The following is a 21,612-nucleotide window of genomic DNA, read 5'->3' on the forward strand; positions in this document are numbered from 1 at the left end:
TACTATTATAGCTCTTTACAGTATTAAATCTCCAAAAATGAAAACATACACAAACGTACATGGAGTATAGCATTCTCCATGTGCGTTTCTCCCCCCCCTTGTTTCCGTCACTTTAAAAAACGACTGTGATGCTCTTGTCAATACTAACTGGCTTTTCCATCCATTCACGTCCTAACATACAGACTCCCTGGTGGTAGACCAGTCAAAAGGAATTAGTGAGGTGATCCCTCTGAGATTGTGCTCCAGGTTTACTTCCTGGGGAGTTTTTGCCTGCTACCATCGCCAAGCACTTGTTCATGGGGGACTTACTAAGACACTGCTAGAGTATGTGGTCATGACCTGCTCTATAGAAGAAGAAAAATCCATGACTTGGTGCTTTTAAAAATGATCACATTAACAATGTGTAAATTTGCTTACTAAAAATCAGTAGTATTATCATTGTTTATTTTGAACAGTTCCAAATGAACCTCCCTGCCTGTTGTATAAGTACATAATGGCTCTTTTGGACTGAAACTTTCCAGAACCCATGACATTCTGTGATGTTTTGTTTGTTTGTTTTTACGTTCCCATTATAACCAGAACCACGCCCGATGGGCGAGGTACATCATAAAAATAGAAAACAAATTATAAAAAGCAAAAATAGCCAATCTACACGCTGTGCACTTGTATATCTAGATATTTTTGTTCTCAGTTCTGCCTTCCCCAGAACTCAGGGACAGTAGCACCTCCTGAGCACGGCCCAAGTAAGGTTGTGAGAACCTTGTCTGAAACCCAGCCACAGCGGGATTATGGTAACAAATCCAGAACACGGTTCACTTAGTTCTTGTAGTGGAAAAGAGCCATGAGAGAGCCTTGGTCAATCAAGACTCGTTGGGTGGAGCATCAAAGAAAAGCTCTCGACAAAGCCTTGCTGTGTCTTCTGGGGAGTAGACCGTGAACCCGATCGTCCGTGGGTCGTTGAAAATTTCATAATCATTTCCACCCTATAGGAGAAGAAATTAAGTAAGTAAGACAATAGAACAATCATGTAGGACTTAAAGGGACACTCCACCCTTTTTGCAAAAAGAAAAAAAATAATGTTAATGACGTTTAGAAGATTTAGAACACTTTCCTGGGGGTCTTTATATGCGGTGTAATATGTGGTTTAAGATATTTTAGATTTTAGCAGTGAGCCCAGTGTCTATGATGTCATGGACACTGGGCTCACTTACTTCCTGGACTACATCAAGGACTATTTAAAGAGGACATACGGGAAGCGAAGACCGTACGGTGTTGCTCCCTGGAAGGAAAGAAACATGCGCACTTGAGACCAGGAAGTTGTACATGACAAATCATAGATATGGCACAAATGGTCCAGCAGATGGCGTGATGCCACTGAAAGGAGAGATGCTTGTACATACTTGTAGATACATGTCACGTCTGACCAACATTACTGTCTGTGTGATGATCCATGCTGGGACTTACTTATCCACTGATTTGGCATGTACAACTTCCTGGTCTCAACTGCACATGTCCACCGTACAGTCTTTGCTTCCCGTCCTCTTTAAATAGTCCTTGGACTACATGTTGTCTCAGTAAGACAGACCTCCCCCTATCCACAAGGAGGACCAGTGCACCAAAGCATTATGGGAATTGTAGTCCAGGAAGGAAGTGAGCCCATGACATCATAAGACATGGGCTCACTGTTAAAATCTAAAATATCTGAAACCACATATTACACACTGTGGCAAACCAGGGGAAACAGCCAGGCCTATTCCCCACATAAGGAGGCTGGGGGAGGTAATAGAGGGAGTATATAGAGACACACGGGGACTACAAATTTCACGCCCCCAAATGAGACAGCGGCCCCACTTCTGGTCCCTATGAGAGTCATCATACAATACCCTAATTTCACTGGTTCATTACTGAGGCTATAGCGATTTTTTTTGGTGTTCTAATAAAGTGTCCCATATGTTTAATTTGTCCTTTTCAATGTCACATACCTGCCATCTCAATATACATCCTACAATGTACTATAATATACTCCATCAGTTTGTGAAAAGTGCTAGCATTGTAAATCTCAAGTCAAAGTGGTCGCACGGTATATACGTCACGGATGCATCCCTTGAGGTTTTCAATACCCAGATATATTTGTTGTATTTCGTTTTATATGCTATGTATTTGTTGAAAATGATCTAAACAGCATCTTGCAAGACTATTATTAATACTCATCTGGAGTATTCACTACTAGGTAGTTGAAAATGTCAGGATGTCACTCCTCCATTTAGCTGTGTTATTTTCCCATGCAACTATTCAGCAAAGTTAATTATACAACAAGTTGACAGCGGTAAAACACACCGTCGGAGCTCCGTGGTAGGTAGAACATATATAGTAAGCCTGTGACATGTTCAAAATATAGACATGAATAACAAAGTCAGTCGGGATCGGGATGTATATTGAGAATTCCACTCTTCAAAGTCGGCGCTCGTAGCCTCGTAAAGGCAGTGACGTCCCGTAAAAGCGACAGGTTCTCTGTCTGCCGTCTCCCCTCTGCTCCGTTAACATTATGGGTAACTCATTCAAGTGGTAAATTAAATGTGAAATACATCCTCTATTGAGAAAACAACAATATATGTTGACAAAGACACTTCATACATTTGGAAACATATTTTTATTCAAATCAATATAGTCTTCAGTTCATTTCATATTATTTTAAAAGTAGGCTAACTACAGTTGAATTTCAATTGACTTCTATGGGCTGGCCTGCAGTATCCGTGCCAACGGACCAGAAGTGGGGACGCTGTCTCATTTGGGGGCGTGAAATTTGTAGTCCCCGTGTGTCTCTATAGAGACACACGGGGACTACAAATTTCACGCCTGACATTTTCAACTACCTAGTGAATTCTCCAGATGAGTATTAATAGTAGTCTTGCAAGATGCTGTTTAGATCATTTTCAACAAATACATAGCATATAAAACGAAATACAACAAATATATCTGGGTATTGAAAACCTCATGGGATGCAACCGTGACGTATATACCGTGCGACCACTTTGACTTGAGAATTACAATGCTAGTACATTTCACAAACTGATGGAGTATATTATAGTACATTGTAGGATGTATATTGAGATGGCAGGTATGTGACATTGGAAAGGACAAATCAAACATATGGGAGACTTTATTAGAACACAAAAAAAATCGCTACAGCCTCAGTAATGAACCAGTGAAATTAGGGTATTTTATGATGCCTCTCATAGGGATTGCATTGGCAGCTGCAGTACACAGTTGAAACGGACCAGAAGTGGGGCCGCTGTCTCATTTGGGGGCGTGAAATTTGTAGTCCCCGTGTGTCTCTATTACCCTGTACAGGTATTGCAGCCAATGGGAGCCTGGACATGGACGCACCTGCAGCCAGTAAGGCAATCAACAGAAGCTTTTAAATAGCCGACGCCCAAGCTGCCTGGGGAGTCAGTTTGGACTAATGGAGGAGTGAGGAAGCAGGAATCACTCTGTTCATGAGGAGGCTGGTATGATGGATATCTCACAAGTGAGTACAAGATTTAACTGTCTCAAACCTTTGGACCCACTTGGATGTGCTTTGTGTGTATTGTGGCTCACCTGGTCTCGTTCTCTCTCTCTCCCTCCCTCCTAGGCTGACTGAACTCCACAAGGGAGAGCCTACAGCACTCTCCACCCCCTGAATACAGTATAGTCACTAGCTCTCTCTCTGCTCTGCCCACAGGACTAAAAGCCCAAGCCCCAGACAGGAGGAACCCTAAGTTGATGTTTTGCCCCGTTTTCCCCTTTCCCTAACAAGTTAATAAAAGACAATTTATGTTGATTCTGACTCTGAGCCTCTTATTTTATTGTGAATCTTGCCTATTCTCCCCTGGGTTGCCACAACACATAAAGACCCCTAGGAAAGTGTGCTAGATCTTCTAAACGTCATTAACATATATATTTTTGTGTCCCTTTAATGCTGTATTAGTTGACAGTATTGCTTGTGCACAAACCCGCCCATACATGTCTCTATGTATTGTGTTCTACTGTGGGCGTGCAAAACCGGTCTCTCCTACTTTGTAAAAGAAGTCAATCACAGACACAAATGGAAACATTCTTTCCGCCACGGGTCAGCTCCTCTGACCTAAGTCCATGACCTTTCACCTTTGATCTTTCCGACAAAACATTCCACAACCCCTGTGTTATCTCTGTTACTAAACTCCTGGCAAAGGTTTCATCACAGTCTTATCCTTGTCGACACGTCCACAGCACCACGAGATCTATTTCTAGCCCTGTTTTATATCACTGCTCTAACCTTTCACTCTCTCTTGACACATTTTTACAAAATTGTGACTGCCCAAGTACACTGGGGGGAACCCAGTGTACTCTCTGCTGCCCCATCTGGCGGAGTCAAGTTAACTATCAGCCCAGCCCATTACAAACCTGTGAACTATTCTCCATTCTACCTGCTCCCTATAAATACTGGACTCATGGCACACACACACTTTCAGAGTGGCTTTCCTGAGTTACTCCTTGCAACTACTACTTTTGATTGTAAGCTAAGCTTCTTTTTGCTTTGATAAATCAGTTATTTTCAAACTACTCTTGTTTGCGCAGGCTCTGTCATTCTGCAAACCGTAACATAATCTGCTCTAACCTAGTAATAATCTACCGTATTCAAGTATAGTCATTGTTTTCATATTGCATTGTAATGTATACATTTAAAGTAGCCTTGCCGAGCCATGAGGCCCATAGGGCAGGAGCCCATCTCCTGTTTCTGTAGCGTGAGGCAGCTTGTTGTACAAGTACACCCCCTGGACATGACGCTAGTATGTCGCAGGGACTTACCCCCAATCCAACCCTTGATGCTGAGTGCCAAGCAGGGAGGCACTGGGTCCCATTTTTAGAGTCTTTGGTATGACCCGGCCGGGGATCGAACCCCAACCTCCCAGTCTCAGGGCGGACACTCTAACCAAAAGCCCACTGAACTGGTATACATTTAGCTTCATATTATAAACATTCTCTTTACTTACTAATGAGGTCTCGTTGCCAAAGAAGTAGATGGCGCCCAGGCCCTCACTCTCTAACGCCTCCAGACACAGCCTCTTGTCCCAGCCCTCAGGGAACACATCGAAGCTGATGAGACCACCTGAGCAAATGGGTAGAACATAGGATGGACAACATGGGTATTGCCATTTATATTGTGCTGCTCCAATGGTCTTGAACAGTAACTAGAAGTTATGCCAATAACTAGAAACATGGAAAACGGTTTCCTTAAATTGAAAATCAGGGCAATAAAGGAGACACACAGACGGACGGACGGACAGACAGACGCAGATATTCTCATCAAAAATATCATATTAGATTTTGTCTTATCCCCCAGCACTGGTCATTCAATGTTATCTTGTTGTAGCTGTGACTACGTTGTTGTTGTTTTTTACCCTGTTATGTACTGTTATGTAAGCACTTTGTGACTGTCTTGAAATGTGCTATATAAATAAATTCATTATCATTATCATCATTATGGTGACCACATTTACAACACAACCCATGGTACGTCTGCATGTGTACAGAGCTGGAGAACAGTGTTTTCCATTCCCTGTGTGCAGTGACTGTGATCTGATGTTCTGGCATTTTAATTGTTTGTCCAACAGTATTATTATGGTGAGAACTGACGTACATTCTTTTGCAGACAGCCAGGTGGTGGAAACAACCCCACTCACACTCAACCCTGCATCCCTATTGTTGTGGGCATGTCATGGTAGGGGGAAAGGTTCCAGGGGCCTTATCTTCCACACTGCGCTATCCCTCGGTACCACCCGTTAAAGATGGAGTGCCACAATTTGTGTATTTTTCTAGTTTGTCATGTGTCTATGAGGTGACAGTACTTCATTAGACACCCTGGAGTCGTTTTTATGTGCAATGGTATATTCACTTTGTATTTAGGGTTTCTTCCTGGAGGCTGAAACCTTGACAATCAAACGGGCCAATGAAATAAACAGTAATATAGTGACATCACACTATCAGCCCCTCCCCTAACCCCTCCCCCTTTATCATACAACTACAGCTGTGGGTGCGGCTTAAGTTCAGGTGGATCACCACCCACCAGGCAAACCAGGCATACTTAATTAACTGGTGGGCGTGTCCACATAAAAGCATGATTTTAACAAATACTGTACACTTTTTGGAAAAAGTTCTTCCTCCTTATATTATAATAATACCTGATGATCATGTTTTAGGGTGGAAAAAAATCGTGGCACTTTAAATATGCACAAGGCAGCTGGCATGTAACGGGCCGCCAGTCTATGCCTTATTTTCATATTCAGGAAGTGTGGGCATGCGGGCCCTTTAATTTAACATTATTGGGCCAGCTGAGGATAATTGGTGATTGGGACCCAGCTCAGCTGTGGAGCTGGGGACTGTGTTAAAACCTTAGAGTATAGAGCGTCGCAGTCCCGCCCCCTACCATGGACCAGGAAATGAAACCCAATGCATTTTTCCCATAGACATTTCAAAAAGTATTTATTTAAAGACGGTTACGCCACGGACAAAGCCAACTCGAGTCGTGACAACTCATGACAACACAAACAATATTTTGGACCAAACAAATAATTACAAAGAAGAAAAACAACAAAAAAAGTGTTGTAACCTGCCGTTTTTTTCTTCTTTCTAATTATTTTTTGTTTGTTTTCATGATTTGTCACGACTCGAGTTGGCTTTGTCCGCGGCGTAAACGTCTTTAAATAAATACTTTCTGAAATGTCTGAGGAAAATGAACGGAGAATCATTTCCTGGTCCATGGTAAGGGGCGGGACTGCGACGCTCTATAGCCTACCTTATTTTCATATTCAGGAAGTGTGGGCATGCGGGCCCTTTAATTTGACATTATTGGGCCAGCTGAGGATAATTGGTGATTGGGACCCAGCTCAGCTGTGGAGCTGGGGAACTGTGTTAAAACCTTAGAGGCACCCGGAGGAAACCCTGAGGCGAAATGGACATAGTGGCCGAATTTGGTATTGCAGCGCTGGGCCAATTCTGGTCCGTTGACTATCATTGCGCACGTTCATGATATGACACGTGAACGCTGTTTCATACGTGAATGATAGTCAACAGCACAGCGCGTTCAGGATTTGGCCCAATCCATCCCAGAATGCACTCTGTTCCTACCCGGAAGGAGGCGTGAAATCGCCGCATGCGCTTTTGAGCAACTTAATGCAAGTGGATGGGAGGAGAAATCCGGTGCCGTCTCTATTAATATATACTCTAAGGTTAGAACACTGCCCCATAGACCTTGTGCAGACTGCGGCCATCTAGCCATTATGTTAATGGAAAGTTAATAGAGCACCGAAGTCTGACGTCAATATCGGTAGAGGGCGCAAATCCACAGGTTCATGTACTTTTTATTTGCATTGTAATCCCCATAGGGGGATTTTAGAACTGTTTGTTTTGTCATCCCGGCCGTTTCACTCCTATGGATATGAAGAATCAACTGACTGAGAGAAAACGCTATTGTTACTGCTACTGAATTAGTTACATTTTCGCTAGAAACAGACTATCATATATGAGTGACTGACGGTCGCAAACGATACTGAGACACCTCCCTGACAATAACGCCGAGACAGCTTGTTTATTTTTGTACCACAACGCTTATATGAAACTATTTTAAGATGAGCCCATGTTGTTCTCCATAGAGAAATTACTTCTGTGAACCAGGGGAAACCAGGGGATGAGCGAGTGACGTCAGGACTTCGGCGCTCTATGGCAGGGTGGCAACTAGCCGCAATTTTGCCAATTTTGATTCTGATTATTAAACGATGTCAAACTCACCAACATTGCAGCTGTACGGAAATCTTGAATAGGATAATTCAAGCTTTTCGTACAGCTGCAATGTTGTTGAGTTTGACGTCGTAGATAGGACTTTTCTGTTTGGTTGTATGGGCTGTCAAATTGTGTCAATGACAAATTGCGGCTAGTTGCCACCCTGCCATTAACCTAATGGCAATATGGCCGCGCTCTGCATAAGGTCTATGGTTAAGCAAGGGAGACACAAGGCAAACGTTTGAATATTAAGGATGGAAATTAAAGAAGGACAAAGGACAGAAAGGCGATGGAACGTACAAACAAAGGAGAAGTGAGTTACCTAGATTGTAGTCGTAAAAATGACGATCGAATGCATCAGGTGGAATGTAATTTTAATCATGTGTATATAGATGTATATTTCAGTTGGAACAGACGGAAACCATGCATGGACATACTGACTCAACAATTAGCGCCCAGCTGGAAAGGGGACATGGTGAAAATCTTTTTTTATTGGTTATCAGGTTTGATGGGCTTGTGTTACATTTATTGTCATGGTTTATTGGTTTCATATTGTTTTTTGATAAGGTGGTTACATGCACTGTATGGATTTTATTGGTTATGTAAAATGGTTTATGGGTACAGTTTGTGTTATGCTTATATTAAGATGTTGGATACGTGTTTATTGAATTCCATTGTCTGATTTATGATGCATTTTATGTCTTGTTTCTTGTCGGTTTTACGTTAAGTCTCTCGAGACAGACATCAATAATTCAAAGGAAAAGAGGGCGCTGTTTTTCCTTTATTTTTTGACAATGGGGTCTCAAGATTGGTTTTGCATTGTATATATATATTTTTTTTAATCCTTTATTTACCCAGGAAGGTAGCTGAGCACAGGTGCTCATTTTCAGCAACGCCCTGCACATAGAAACACACACACACATTAAAACCTGGGAGCTGACCAGTACAACCACAGTCTTATACTGTTGGCCACTAAGCAGCTCCAGGGGGAGCAGTTGGGGGTTCAGTGCCTTGCTCAAGGGCACTTCAGCGGTGTTGGGTGAGTGATGACAATCACTTCCCCACCCAGATTGTTCCTGCCAGTCCGGGGAATCGAACCGGCAACCTTTCGGCCACAAGGGCGCTCCTCTAACCCTTAGGCCACCGCTGCCCCCAAAATTAATAAAGAAACTTCAAATCATCAGTTCAGTCTTGAACCTTTCATGGCCCACTGGGTCCGCTCCATGGCACTTTCCCCCAAGCGGTATCTTACGGCCGCACTACCTGCTTTACAGTAAATTATGCCGACTCATTAAGAGTGAATGTGATTGCCAGTTAGGCTTATCGAAGACAAATAAAATATCGTTTGATCTGCGTTTGCTATAACCACACACACACAGACTAGACTATTCAGTTGAATTAACCCAGAGCACAAGCGATTGCTGTAATTTAGAGTTCTCTCTGATAATTCTGTGTCTAATTTTAGTCCAAGGTAACATCGCTCTGCATGGGCAGAGAGGGGAGAGCGTAAGATTGCACTGGGCATAATGGCTTGCGCAGCCTTCTCTTATGCCACTTTTAGACGGAAACGGGCTCCGGAGAAAACGGCAAAGTCCCGTTGCGTTGATTGAAAACACTACAGGTGGCTAGGTGGTGGTGACGGACCAGCCACCATGCCAGGCATGAACCACGTCCGCTCTACTTCCTTAAGGCTTTTTGTTTACATCATCGTTTACATTCACCATCGCTAGTCGCTACATTTACATTCGTAGGATGAGCGGGGCGAGGGAGCACTTGCTCATTCTAGGGACTCCAAATAATGATCACCTGACGCCTACGGCTCTGCATCAATGTAATAAACATAAGCGTTGTGAGCCATGATGTCACAAGTTTTTGCGGATTCACCGTTTTGCCCGTTTACATGGAGACAGGAGGAGACAGCGTTTTCAACAGCCGATTCACCCGTTATCACTGTATTAAATATACGAAATCAACCGTTATCAGGAGGAATACGGCCAATATGGCCATACTGGCATACTAGACAAAACAGGAAGGAATGATTCCCTGAAGAAGACCTCCTAGGTCGAAACGTTGGATTCTTGTCAATAAATATACAGCATCGTGGCTACGTGTGTGCAGCCTTTTTCTCATTTTTACATACTGGCATACTAGACATTGTGGCGTTTGGCTGTATTCCCCCGGACTGCACACATGCAGGGTGTGGTGCAGACGTAGCCTGGTCAAGGACTCCCCCTGCTGAACGTGTCATTTCCAACTCTATTGTCGGAGCATGGAAACTAGGGGCTTCTAATATTTACTATTCTCTGCCTTTCGGGACGTAACTCGGACGGCGCTGAGTCGGGTCTGGTGGCCTTCGCAACACTCGGCACGGCGACTCGCTCGGCGGTGCCTCACGTGGCTCAAGGCCACCAGACACGGCGCGCCTCCGTCATTGACATCAGTGACAAAAAAAGCAAACGCTCCCATAGTTTCTCTTCCGGATTTCCCAGTATGTTGATTATCACATACTGGGGGTATTTCTAAGGTGCTGATTACGAACATTTTCTTGATTATCGGGTGATAACAGTTGAATGGGGTGCAGCTCAAAGATTTGCACTCTGGAAGGTGTTTTCACTTTGTTACGTTTTCACCCCCCGAAAACGCCGTTCTCGTCTAAAGGGACCCCAGCAAACGATGGAACCCGTTCTCGTCTAATGGGACCCCAGCAACGTGGAACCCGTTCTCGTCTAAAGGGACCCCAGCAACGTGGAACCCGTTCTCGTCTAATGGGACCCCAGCAACGTGAGAACCCGTTCTCGTCTAAAGGGACCCCAGCAACGTGGAACCCGTTCTCGTCTAAAGGGACCCCAGCAACGTGGAACCCGTTCTCGTCTAAAGGGACCCCAGCAACGTGGAACCCGTTCTCGTCTAAAGGGACCCCAGCAACGTGGAACCCGTTCTCGTCTAAAGGGACCCCAGCAACGTGGAACCCGTTCTCGTCTAAAGGGACCCCAGCAACGTGAGAACCCGTTCTCGTCTAAAGGGACCCCAGCAACGTGGAACCCGTTCTCGTCTAAAGGGACCCCAGCAACGTGGAACCCGTTCTCGTCTAAAGGGACCCCAGCAACGTGAGAACCCGTTCTCGTCTAAAGGGACCCCAGCAACGTGAGAACCCGTTCTCGTCTAAAGGGACCCCAGCAACGTGGAACCCGTTCTCGTCTAAAGGGACCCCAGCAACGTGGAACCCGTTCTCGTCTAAAGGGACCCCAGCAACGTGGAACCCGTTCTCGTCTAAAGGGACCCCAGCAACGTGGAACCCGTTCTCGTCTAAAGGGACCCCAGCAACGTGAGAACCCGTTCTCGTCTAAAGGGACCCCAGCAACGTGAGAACCCGTTCTCGTCTAAAGGGACCCCAGCAACGTGGAACCCGTTCTCGTCTAAAGGGACCCCAGCAACGTGGAACCCGTTCTCATCTAAAGGGACCCCAGCAACGTGGAACCCGTTCTCATCTAAAGGGACCCCAGCAACGTGAGAACCCGTTCTCGTCTAAAGGGACCCCAGCAACGTGGAACCCGTTCTCGTCTAAAGGGACCCCAGCAACGTGAGAACCCGTTCTCGTCTAAAGGGACCCCAGCAAACGATACTTTATTTTGCCGTGGAACCCGTTCTCGTGTAAAGTGTTAAAAAGCAACGGCATCTGGCACGCTAATTGGTTTTATTAATGAGAAGAAACGATGTAAAGTGCATTTCTTTACACATGGAATGTGACTGACAGATCCCCTGCCTTTCTTTTTTGAAAAGGAACAGATTAGATTCTACTTCATCGGTTCATTCCCACCCCCCTTTAAACTGAACAACTCTACAACTAAATAGCCTAAAGCATAAAGCGTGACAGCTGATGATGATCCAGCCAATGGATTGTTGCGTTTCCCTCACACCCCCCTGACACACCTCCCTCTGCCCCTCTAGCTGTTAGTGCTTTACTACCACTCTTTCCTTTGCTGACCCATCCCCCGCTGACCCCTCCCCCGCTGCATCTACGTATATAGACCCACTTCATTATGTGACCCGATGTGCCGCGATTGTCCCAGTTTAGAGCTGCAGGTGTCAAGAGTCCTGACAAATATCACACAAAAGCTTCCCGGTGTTCAACTTTTACTAGTACCAAATTGTACATAGATGTCTCTAGGAGGTTTTGTTCTGTTGAGACAACTTGAGAGGTCACTAGTGTGCTATAAGAGCTCAAATAATTGTCCCCCGTTCTGGCGAAAACACCAGGTCAAAATAAATGAATGTCACAGAAATTGTCAAAAGTAGCAAAAACAGATTTAAGTGATTAAGAATCCTGGTTTGGGTTTTTGAAAATATGGTCAGCCTATGTTTTATAAACAGCCACCAAATGATGGGATAAATAGATGAGTTGAAGCCAGGCCAGGGGAACCTTGGAATTTGATGCAGGCCATTTTTCTTGTCAATAAGTTAAAAAGTTAAGTTCGGTTAAAGTTCAGTTTCCCTGGTTTAACAATGGATTTAAAAAGGGGGGAAACAACGCAAAAAGGAACTCGTGTGAAAAGCAGTGTTAAGAATAAACAATAATGAATGAAAACTTGAGATTAGCCATATCAGTCATTGCTGCAAAGGCAGATATTGAAGGCAAACACATAAAACTTGCCCTGTACACTATATATACGCAATATCCGTGGCGCTGGCTCTTCTGCAGCCAATTCTTCCCACAACGTCCCACCTCAGCACACTAAATTTGAACGACATTTTGTAGATTTGCGATTTCTCTGTGCAGTGTGCATGTGTGTGTGACGGTGTTTCTCTGTGCAGTGTGCATGTGTGTGTGACGGTGTCTCTGCATAATATATATCTGAGTTATTATATCTGAGAATCAGTATCACACACACAACCAACCGTCATAACATTTGACGTTATTTAATACAATTAAATGGGACCTTTCTGTATGGATGAATGGGCTGTCTATGGGAAGCTGCACCTCCAGTAGTGGAAAAACAACCAGTCCTGTGATCACGTATGACTCTCAGTCCACAATTAGAGTAGGCCTACCCTAGTAATTAGTTTTAATCTTTTCTTATTCTTCTCAATTTCAAATGTTCTCCTTTTACTGTGTTTGAAATGTATCATGTTTGTGTATGCTGTCTGCTCATTTCCTGTTATGTTGGTATTGTTTGGTGTAAAGTGTAAAGTGTCTACTGACTACAGATGTAAATTAGCATCACTGCTAAATCCGAGAAGTATATTTACGCTACATTTATAATATGTACTGTTCATTAATATGCTCTGCCACGTCCAAATAAACAAATAGAATAAATAAAATGATCAGTCTATAGAATACAATATTTGCAATACAATCCATGACAGAGTCTGTTTAGGCCTTTCTTGTCCCCCCATTTGTAACTGAGAGCGTCCTGGAGTGAAATGAACACTGAGGATTAACACAGAGGACACTGTCTATAGCATAGCTTTAGAATCTGATCTCAGGTCAGAATGGATTAACACAGAGGACACTGTCTATAGCATAGCTGGCCTGAGGCCGCACATAATGCACTGTAACTGTACTCTGTTTAACCCATTTAGACCTGAGATCAGATTCTAAAAATGTCTTCTAAATCCTGACAGTTTTCTGAAAAAGCTATGTTTCTGTCAGTCGTTCTTCGATTTTTCAAAAATAGCAGACCTACAAGCTCGTAGCGCGCCACTCGGTGGCGCGCTATGAGCTTGTAGATCTGCTATTTTTCAATAGCTAAAGCATAACATAATGCTAACACCACGACGATTCTACAAATGCCTTCTAAATCCTGACAGTTTTCTGAAAAACCCCATGTTTCTGTATCGCTCTCAAACATTTTCATGTCAAGGACCCCCAGAAATGTATGTAATTGGCCGCCGACCCCCATCTGAAAGTATGTTGTTCCATGGACCTCCCCCCAGAAGCAAAGATTTGAGTTAAAAACGTTCGCTCTGAAAGAATATATATTCAAAGATCTGCACCACATTTTCACCATTTTTCAAAAATAGCAGATCTACAAGCTCGTAGCGCGCCACTCAGTGGCGCGCTATGAGCTTGTAGATCTGCTATTTTTCAATAGCTAAAGTATAACATAATGCTAACACCAAAAGGGGTTCCCGCCCAAAACGGGTTAATGATACTTCCCGCTCTGCTACGAGTGCCATTAGCGAGGAGACGAGATGAGATGAAACAGCCCAGTCTGTCTTGTTTGTGCACAGCAGCTCGTCTGTACTCTGTAAACTGTGTACACTTTCACAAGTCATTAACAGAACCTCTCACCTCGCTGGACCATGCAGCGAGCAAACACCAAGTATGTGATTAACCTGAAGAAAACCTCTCACTCCTCTCTGCTCCTACAGTGCGTTTACGCCACGGGAGGGAAGCTGTGTGTGTGTGTGTGTGTGTGTGTGTGTGTGTGTGGGGGGGGGACACGCACGCATCACTGTAAAATTCCTACTGTTCATTTAACTCTGAGAATGTACAAATGTAACCAAACGCTCTCAGAGAGGATAAATTAACACTGAGGATGTTATTGTGTATGAGTCTGTGAGTGTGTGTGTGAGTGAGTGAGTGAGTGAGTGAGTGAGTGAGTGAGTGAGAGTGTGTGTGTGTGTGTGTGTGTGTGCGTGCGTGCGTGTGTCCGTGCGTGTGTGTGTGCGCATGTGTTCCAATGTCCACAACAACATGTCCTCTTTACACTTCAATAACTATGAGGTGGTTGAGTCTCTTATGCCACAGATAACGTACAACAAACAAAGTCTTTGTAGAACAAGCGAGATAGCAGAGTAATATTGGGGAGATAAACTGATGTACACCGTCAGACAAGGAGTCCCAGTTTGGATGTTTCATTCCGTATGAACGGATGTAATAATATCCGACAGAGCATTCTTTTATCTCGATTATCGATAAGAAAGTGATTTGGCCGGGTGAAAGTTACAACCAGACATTGCTGGCATCGCCAAAGTCCCCATAATTAGAGCTATTGTGTTCTTCTACAGAGGCCCACACATGAGCATAACAAACAAAACAAAGGAAAGGAGGAAAGATAGTTAACCATCTTCCTTACCACAAGAAACCGATATAAACAGTTCCATTTCGTGAGAATGATCGGTATGGTTAGAATGCATCTTTTCCCTGTCAGAATGCTTTACTGAAACAATGACATGTTATGGTCATTTGGTATGACTTCTGAAGAACATTCACACACTTTGGAGAAGTAAACTATATAAACTGAAGATACCAGTAGCGTATACGTTACATTACACAACTTAAGCCCTATTTCATACTTTCACAAATGTTTTTTATATATAGCTGATTTATAACCTTTTGGTGTTTTATGCATTATGTTATACTTTAGCTATTGAAAAATAGCAGATCTACAAGCTCATAGAGCGGCACCGAGTGCCGTGCTACGAGCTTGTAGGTCTGCTATTTTTGAGAAATCGTGAAAATGTGACACAAATCTTTGAATATATATTATTACAGAGTGAACATTTGAACTCAAATCTTTGCTTCTGGGGAGGTTCCCTGGAACAACATATTTTCAGATGGGGAGCGGAGGCATATTACATATCATTTTTGGGGTCCTTGACCATGAAATATTGAGCACCACTGATACAGAAACGTAAGGTTTTTCAGAAAACTCAGGCCTAAATGGGTTAATGTAGATCTACAATGTTTTGCACATTACGATGCTCAAAATAGGGATGGCAGGTTGAAAATGGCTAGGATGATTCCTACTGTCCACTAGGAAGTTGTAGGAACACATATTTCCCCTTGAGAGAGAGAACCACATTCTGCAAACTAGCTAGTCCAACTAAAGCGCTAGAAGATGCTTGTGTTCTTTGAGTTAGCAGTGTTGTCCATTGACTACAAATTCAGACAGACCTCAGTAAGGAGGAATAACCCATTTAGGCCTGGCGTTCGAAATTTAAAAAATCCTGAAATACCTATTTTTCTATGTCAGTGGTGTTCAATATTTCCTGTCAAGGACCCCCAGAATTATGTGTATTTGGCCGCCGACCCCAATTTGAAAATATGTTGTTCCAGGGACCCCCCTCCCAGAAGCAAAGATTTCAGTTGAAACGTTCGCTCTGAAAGAATATATATTCAAAGATTTGTGGCACATTTTCACGATTTCTAAAAATAATTGCAGACCTACAAGCTCGTAGCGCTACGAGCTTGTAGATCTGCTCTTTTTCAATAGCTAAAGCATAATATAATGCTTAAAACACCAAAAGGGGTTCCGCCCAGAATGGGATAATGTCCTTCTTTTCTTCCATTTCCCGGGAAACACACATTGGTCTGTGCCAGCTGACTGTGGGAAACACACATTGGTCTGTGCCAGCTGACTGTGGGAAACACACATTGGTCTGTGCCAGCTGACTGTGGGGAACAATTAAGACTCACCTCTTGTGAAGCGTAGTCCCTTCCCAGCAAACTCCTCTTGTAGTGCAATAACAAACTTCTCTCTGATTTTCTCTCTCTGTGGGGACATGGCACGGACATGACGTCTTAATGTTAATTTATACCTTGTCACAAAGTGTCACAAAAAAACCACAGCAAAGTGTAAATGTGTCTTTACTGCATAAACAGGTCTGCATTGTTATGACAGTTGTGGCAATGGTAGCACTGTAATTAAAACAAATTATTGTAACGTCCAATTTAATCTCATATTGTATAGTATACTGTATTTCATCAGTCAATTCCCTTTGTATAATTTTGAGTCTCACCCAAATCCAATAAATGTGATATGTACGTATGTTCACAGACAATATCAAATGACCTGAATGTACTGTAGGCTAAGAATGTAATTATCTAAAAAACAGATCTATTCAGATAAGAACAACTGAATAGATCTGTTTTTTGAGTGGTGTAAACCACTCCTACAACTGGCTTTGTTAGTCTGTCTGTCTGTGCATGCACAATGAGCATGGTTGCTACGGTCACCCAGTTCACCCGGGTGTGATTTCATTATGTCAGACATTACGTCAGACCACAGCTGATCAGGCTATATAAGACCTTACACCACTCAGTTCACACGGGTGTGATTTTTTTATTCAACACTATTGCCTTTGCAAAGTGTTGTTTGCATTGTAATACCTATTCTGAACTTCTTAAAGCTTTGCCATGACAAATACAATAAAAACAACTAATACTAAAACAAAACATTTTTAAACAACTGAAACTATAGCAAACACACTCGTTAGTCTAAACTAGTCTAAATTGAAAAGAAGAACTTTTCTCTGCAAGGCCAGCTATCCTTCATCAGAGCACTATCCTTCTCCCTGTCTCATGGCTTTGTGAAACTTCAATGGTCTCCCTGTTAAGCTCTCTTGAAAGAACAACGTTGTTTTGACTTGTCCCTGTGTGTCCGGTTCAAACTCAGTCAGTGCATACACTTTCCCTATCGAATTCTCTCGCCCTCTGCTCTCCTTCCCAACCATGCTTATAAAAACCCAGACCCAAACCCAGAGAGATAGAGTGACTGATCACTCAATCATTTAATTGAATTAACGAGAGTAAATTCCTTCCGGTAAGTATCAGTAAAAACACAAAAGACATTATCATGATTTTCTACATTGTTTCTAGTTATTTGTTCAATGTTAATATTCTATTAGCATGTTCCATAGACCATTTGGGCGTGACAGGCCGGTTTAGTCTGTGAAATGGGAATATGATGGGGGGACAATCATGGATTGTATTGCAAATATTGTATTCTATAGACTGATAATTTTATTTATTCTATTTGTTTATTTGGACGTGGCAGAGCATATTAATGAACAGTACATATTATAAATGTAGCGTAAATATACTTCTCGGTTTTAGCAGTGATGCTAATTTACATCCGTAGTCAGTAGACACTTTACACCAAACAATACCAACATAACAGGAAATGAGCAGACATCATACAAAAACATGATACATTTCAAACACAGTAAAAAGGAGACATTTTAAAATTGAGAAGAATAAGAAAAGATTAAAACTAATTACTAGGGTAGGCCTCCTCTAATTGTGGACTGAGAGTCATACGTGATCACAGGACTGGTTGTTTTTCCACTACTGGAGGTGTAACTTCCCATAGACAGCCCATTCATCGAAACAGAAAAGTCCTATTTAATTGTATTAAATAACGTCAAACTCACCAACATCGCAACTGTACGAAAAGCTTGAATTATCGTCTTACTATCTGCAAAGTGTTTGTTTCATAAAAATCTACCGTAGACATGTTATGAGCTATTTCCTTGCAGATGATTATTTGTGTCAGAGTTTTAATAATAATAATAATAATATAATAATAATAATAATATCTGGGATTTATATAGCGCTTTTCTTAACACTCAAAGACGCTTTACATGTGTTGGGGCCAGGGGGGGGGGGAACAAGAAAAGGACAACTTTATTAGAGAAAACAATTAAAAGAATAAAACCAATAAAACAGTGCATATAACAAGTTTTAAAAACACATCAGCTTGGAAATGCGATGGTGAACAGGTGGGTTTTTAGTGCAGATTTGAAGGTGGGAAGTGAGGGGGCATCTCTGATGTGTTTGGGGAGAGCGTTCCAGAGGGTAGGGGCGGCCACAGAGAAGGCCCTGTCGCCCCAGGTTTTCCGTTTGATCCTTTTAGGGACCTCAAGGAGGCCGGCGTCGCTGGACCTGAGGGAGCGGGATGGGGCGTGTGGCTTGAGGAGATCGGAGAGGTAGGGGGGAGCCAGGTTGTGCAGTGATTTGTAGGTGGTGGTGTAGTTTTGAAGCACTCGTTATCAGTAAAGCAACCTCCTGTTGCCTCCTGCATTATGTGCAAATTCTAAACAGGTGGTACACATGGGCTGGAGAGTGATAGTCAACAAGCACTTCCAAACTCCAGCTCTTAGAAAGAAAATCATCTTGATAGGGAGTAGCTCACATGTCTACAGTGGATTTGTATTAAACAAACACATTGCAAATAGAAAGAGGATAATTCAAGCTTTCCGTACAGCTGCAATGTTGGTGAGGTTTTTTTGAGTGGTGTAAACCACTCCTACAACTGGCTTTGTTAGTCTGTCTGTCTGTCTGTGCGCAAAAAATTAGCATGGTTGCTACGGTCACCCAGTTCACCCGGGTGTGATTTCATTACGTCAGACATTACGTCAGACCACAGCTGATCAGGCTATATAAGACCTTACACCACTCAGTTCACACGGGTGTGATTTTTTTTAATACAACAGGACTGTTCTGTTTGGATGAATGGGCTGTCTATGGGAAGTTGCACCTAGGTAGCACCTTGCTGGCAAGATGGCAGCCGTGTGCATATTATCCTTTAAAAGCTGTGAAGGTGGGGATCTCCCTCAGTGTGACAGGAAGCTCATAAACATCAGCAATTAAATGAAATGCACATCTGATCTCACCTTGTCAATTTCGGAGAATTCAATTCGCTCTTCAAGTGTGCAGCTCCGGCCAATGGGTGAAATGTTGAGCATTCCATTGCGGAACTCAATGAAGGTACCCCTGGGAGAAAGAACAGAACTCAATGAAGGTACCCCTGGGAGAAAGAACAGAACTCAATGAAGGTACCCCTGGGAGAAAGAACAGAACTCAATGAAGGTACCCCTGGGAGAAAGAACAGAACTCAATGAAGGTACCCCTGGGAGAAAGAACAGAACTCAATGAAGGTACCCCTGGGAGAAAGAACAGGATGTCTTTTAAAGGTTTGGAATTAGGATTTAGTCGCAGTATGTCAGTCACAGTAAAGCTTAAAAACAGCCTTTTTGCACACAGAGCGACAGGTGCATAAGAGAGGAACAAACCAGGGCCCAAAAAGTTTGGGGAAAAGAAATATAGGCTAAATGTTTGTCATTGAAACAAAGAAACATTACCAAATTGTGCCGTGTTGTCCTGATGGCTTAACCAGTTAGTATGTGTAACATTATTACTACAGACAGAATCAAAACATTGTGAATTTAGCTGGTGACCCCTCCTCACCCCACCTGGTGGCATTGATGTACTATTCCTGGCTGTGAATGATGAGAGTGCCGGGGGGGGGGGGGGGGGGGGGGGGCCTCTAGGAGAGCTACTGTACACGTGCAGTTGGAAATAGGTCAAAGGTGCATGTACAGTCTGGGTGGGACCTCGTCTGTGATCTAATGTACTTGCATAGGTGAATGTTTATACATTTCTGTATGAGTATGTGTTTGTTTTTTTCAGTATTGTGCTGTATGTACTATTATATTTTTCACTATACAATATATATTGTTTTTATCTATCATTCATAGGAATCTTACACAAAATAGTTTCACCCACTCCTTTATACCTGGTTGGAAACGTGTGATGTGACAATAAACTTCACACAGTCTATATATACGTGCATGTCTTATGAGTGCTACCTTTTCTTAGGCAGCTTGATGAGACCCATGTAGCTGAGACAGAAGTTGATGAGGTCTTGTAGAAGCTCCTCCCCTATCTGGTTCTGAATGGCCTGTCGGGATGAAAGTAATAAATACCACAGGAACAAAAAGGTTAAAGTGGTACAAATGGCTTTTTTCCTTCTTTTTTTTTCTTTTTTTTTTTACAAAGCAGAGCATACAGTCTTCCATCTATCCAAGCATTAAAACATCTATTGTTTACATTCATTGACAAAAGATGAGGTCATGTAAGGTAACCGGCAATGTCAGTGTACTCATTAACCCAGGGGTGCCCAAAAGGTAGATCGCGATCTACCAGTAGATCACAAAGGCTGTGCAGGTAGATCACATGACATGCCCCTAAAGAGTATTTCATTAAAATATATTGAAGAAAAAAACGATAAAAAACAAAACAAAACATTTCTCCCCCTCTATTTCCCATTCCAAGTGCATTTGTCTTATACTGTACAGAATGTAACACGAACTCTACTATTCCAAAGCCCCCTCAGGTACATATTTAAACTATTTTCAGCAATGGTATAATAATTGATTTGGTGGGTAGATCTTGCCGAGCTGGTCATTTTGAAAGTAGCTCTCAAGTCAAAAAGTGTGGGCACCCCTGCCCATTTAGACTTGGAACACCTATACGGTGTTCTTTAGAAGCGGCTGCAGGACTAAAATAAGTCATTATCCCTCTTATCTTATTCTGGGTCACACCCATGTGTACGGTCACACACCCATGGAAATGTAAATTGGCAAAACAAACACAAACAAACACAAGTGCACACTCACATGCTTGGAGATGAGTTTCCCATCTTTGTATTGTACTGTGCCATTCTCAGCAAATACATAGTCAAACTTGTGTATCACTGCAAAACAGAACATGAGGCAATTTTAGTTACATTTCAGACAGTAACACAGACCCATCAGCTATTCATGAGGTATAACTCCTCCCTAATAACCCAGGAATGTGAGACAGCTGATCCTGATTGCCCGCAACACTATCAGTATGTGATTGGTTGACTGTTGAGCCCTGGCTCTCTATATATGTGATTTTAATTGTTTTTACATATACCCTGAAGAAGGCAGTTGTACTGCCGAAATGTTGGTTTTACTCTGCATCCTAATAAATAATCGGCTCTTTGGCTATCAGTGTGTGCACTGTGCAGCCACTCTTTTTGTCTTTTTAAGACAAACTCTTTAGTAACACAGACCCGCCCTGATTATCTGTTCTAGTGCTCCAATTTCAAAGTAGGCTGATCTATTTTTTACTACGCCAGACATCACAAGGTGATACTGATAACAGTGCATCCCAGGATGCTGGCCTGCTATATCTGTCTCATGGGATTATGCTTCGTAACAAACAGATTACAGTATAACACTACCTGGAATAGGCATGTTTAATCTGCATGACCTGTA

The 21,612-nt window shown here is 42.8% G+C and overlaps 1 protein-coding gene across 1 annotated transcript in view; it reads right to left on the reverse strand.

Moving 5' to 3' along the window:
• Positions 1-482: 482 nt before the first annotated feature.
• pmm1 (phosphomannomutase 1) overlaps positions 483-21,612 on the reverse strand; it is a 26,156-nt gene continuing 5,026 nt past the window's right edge. The window contains exons 3-8 of the mRNA XM_079520402.1: positions 20,986-21,062; positions 20,176-20,267; positions 19,201-19,300; positions 16,223-16,298; positions 5,016-5,131; positions 483-983 (exon numbers count right to left, since the gene is read on the reverse strand). Coding sequence (XP_079376528.1) covers positions 861-983; positions 5,016-5,131; positions 16,223-16,298; positions 19,201-19,300; positions 20,176-20,267; positions 20,986-21,062 — 584 coding nt within the window. The 3' untranslated portion in view covers positions 483-860. The remainder of the gene's footprint in view (positions 984-5,015; positions 5,132-16,222; positions 16,299-19,200; positions 19,301-20,175; positions 20,268-20,985; positions 21,063-21,612) is intronic.

Source organism: Electrona antarctica, assembly GCF_951216825.1.
Source record: "Electrona antarctica genome assembly, chromosome: 14".
Lineage (NCBI taxonomy): Eukaryota > Metazoa > Chordata > Actinopteri > Myctophiformes > Myctophidae > Electrona > Electrona antarctica.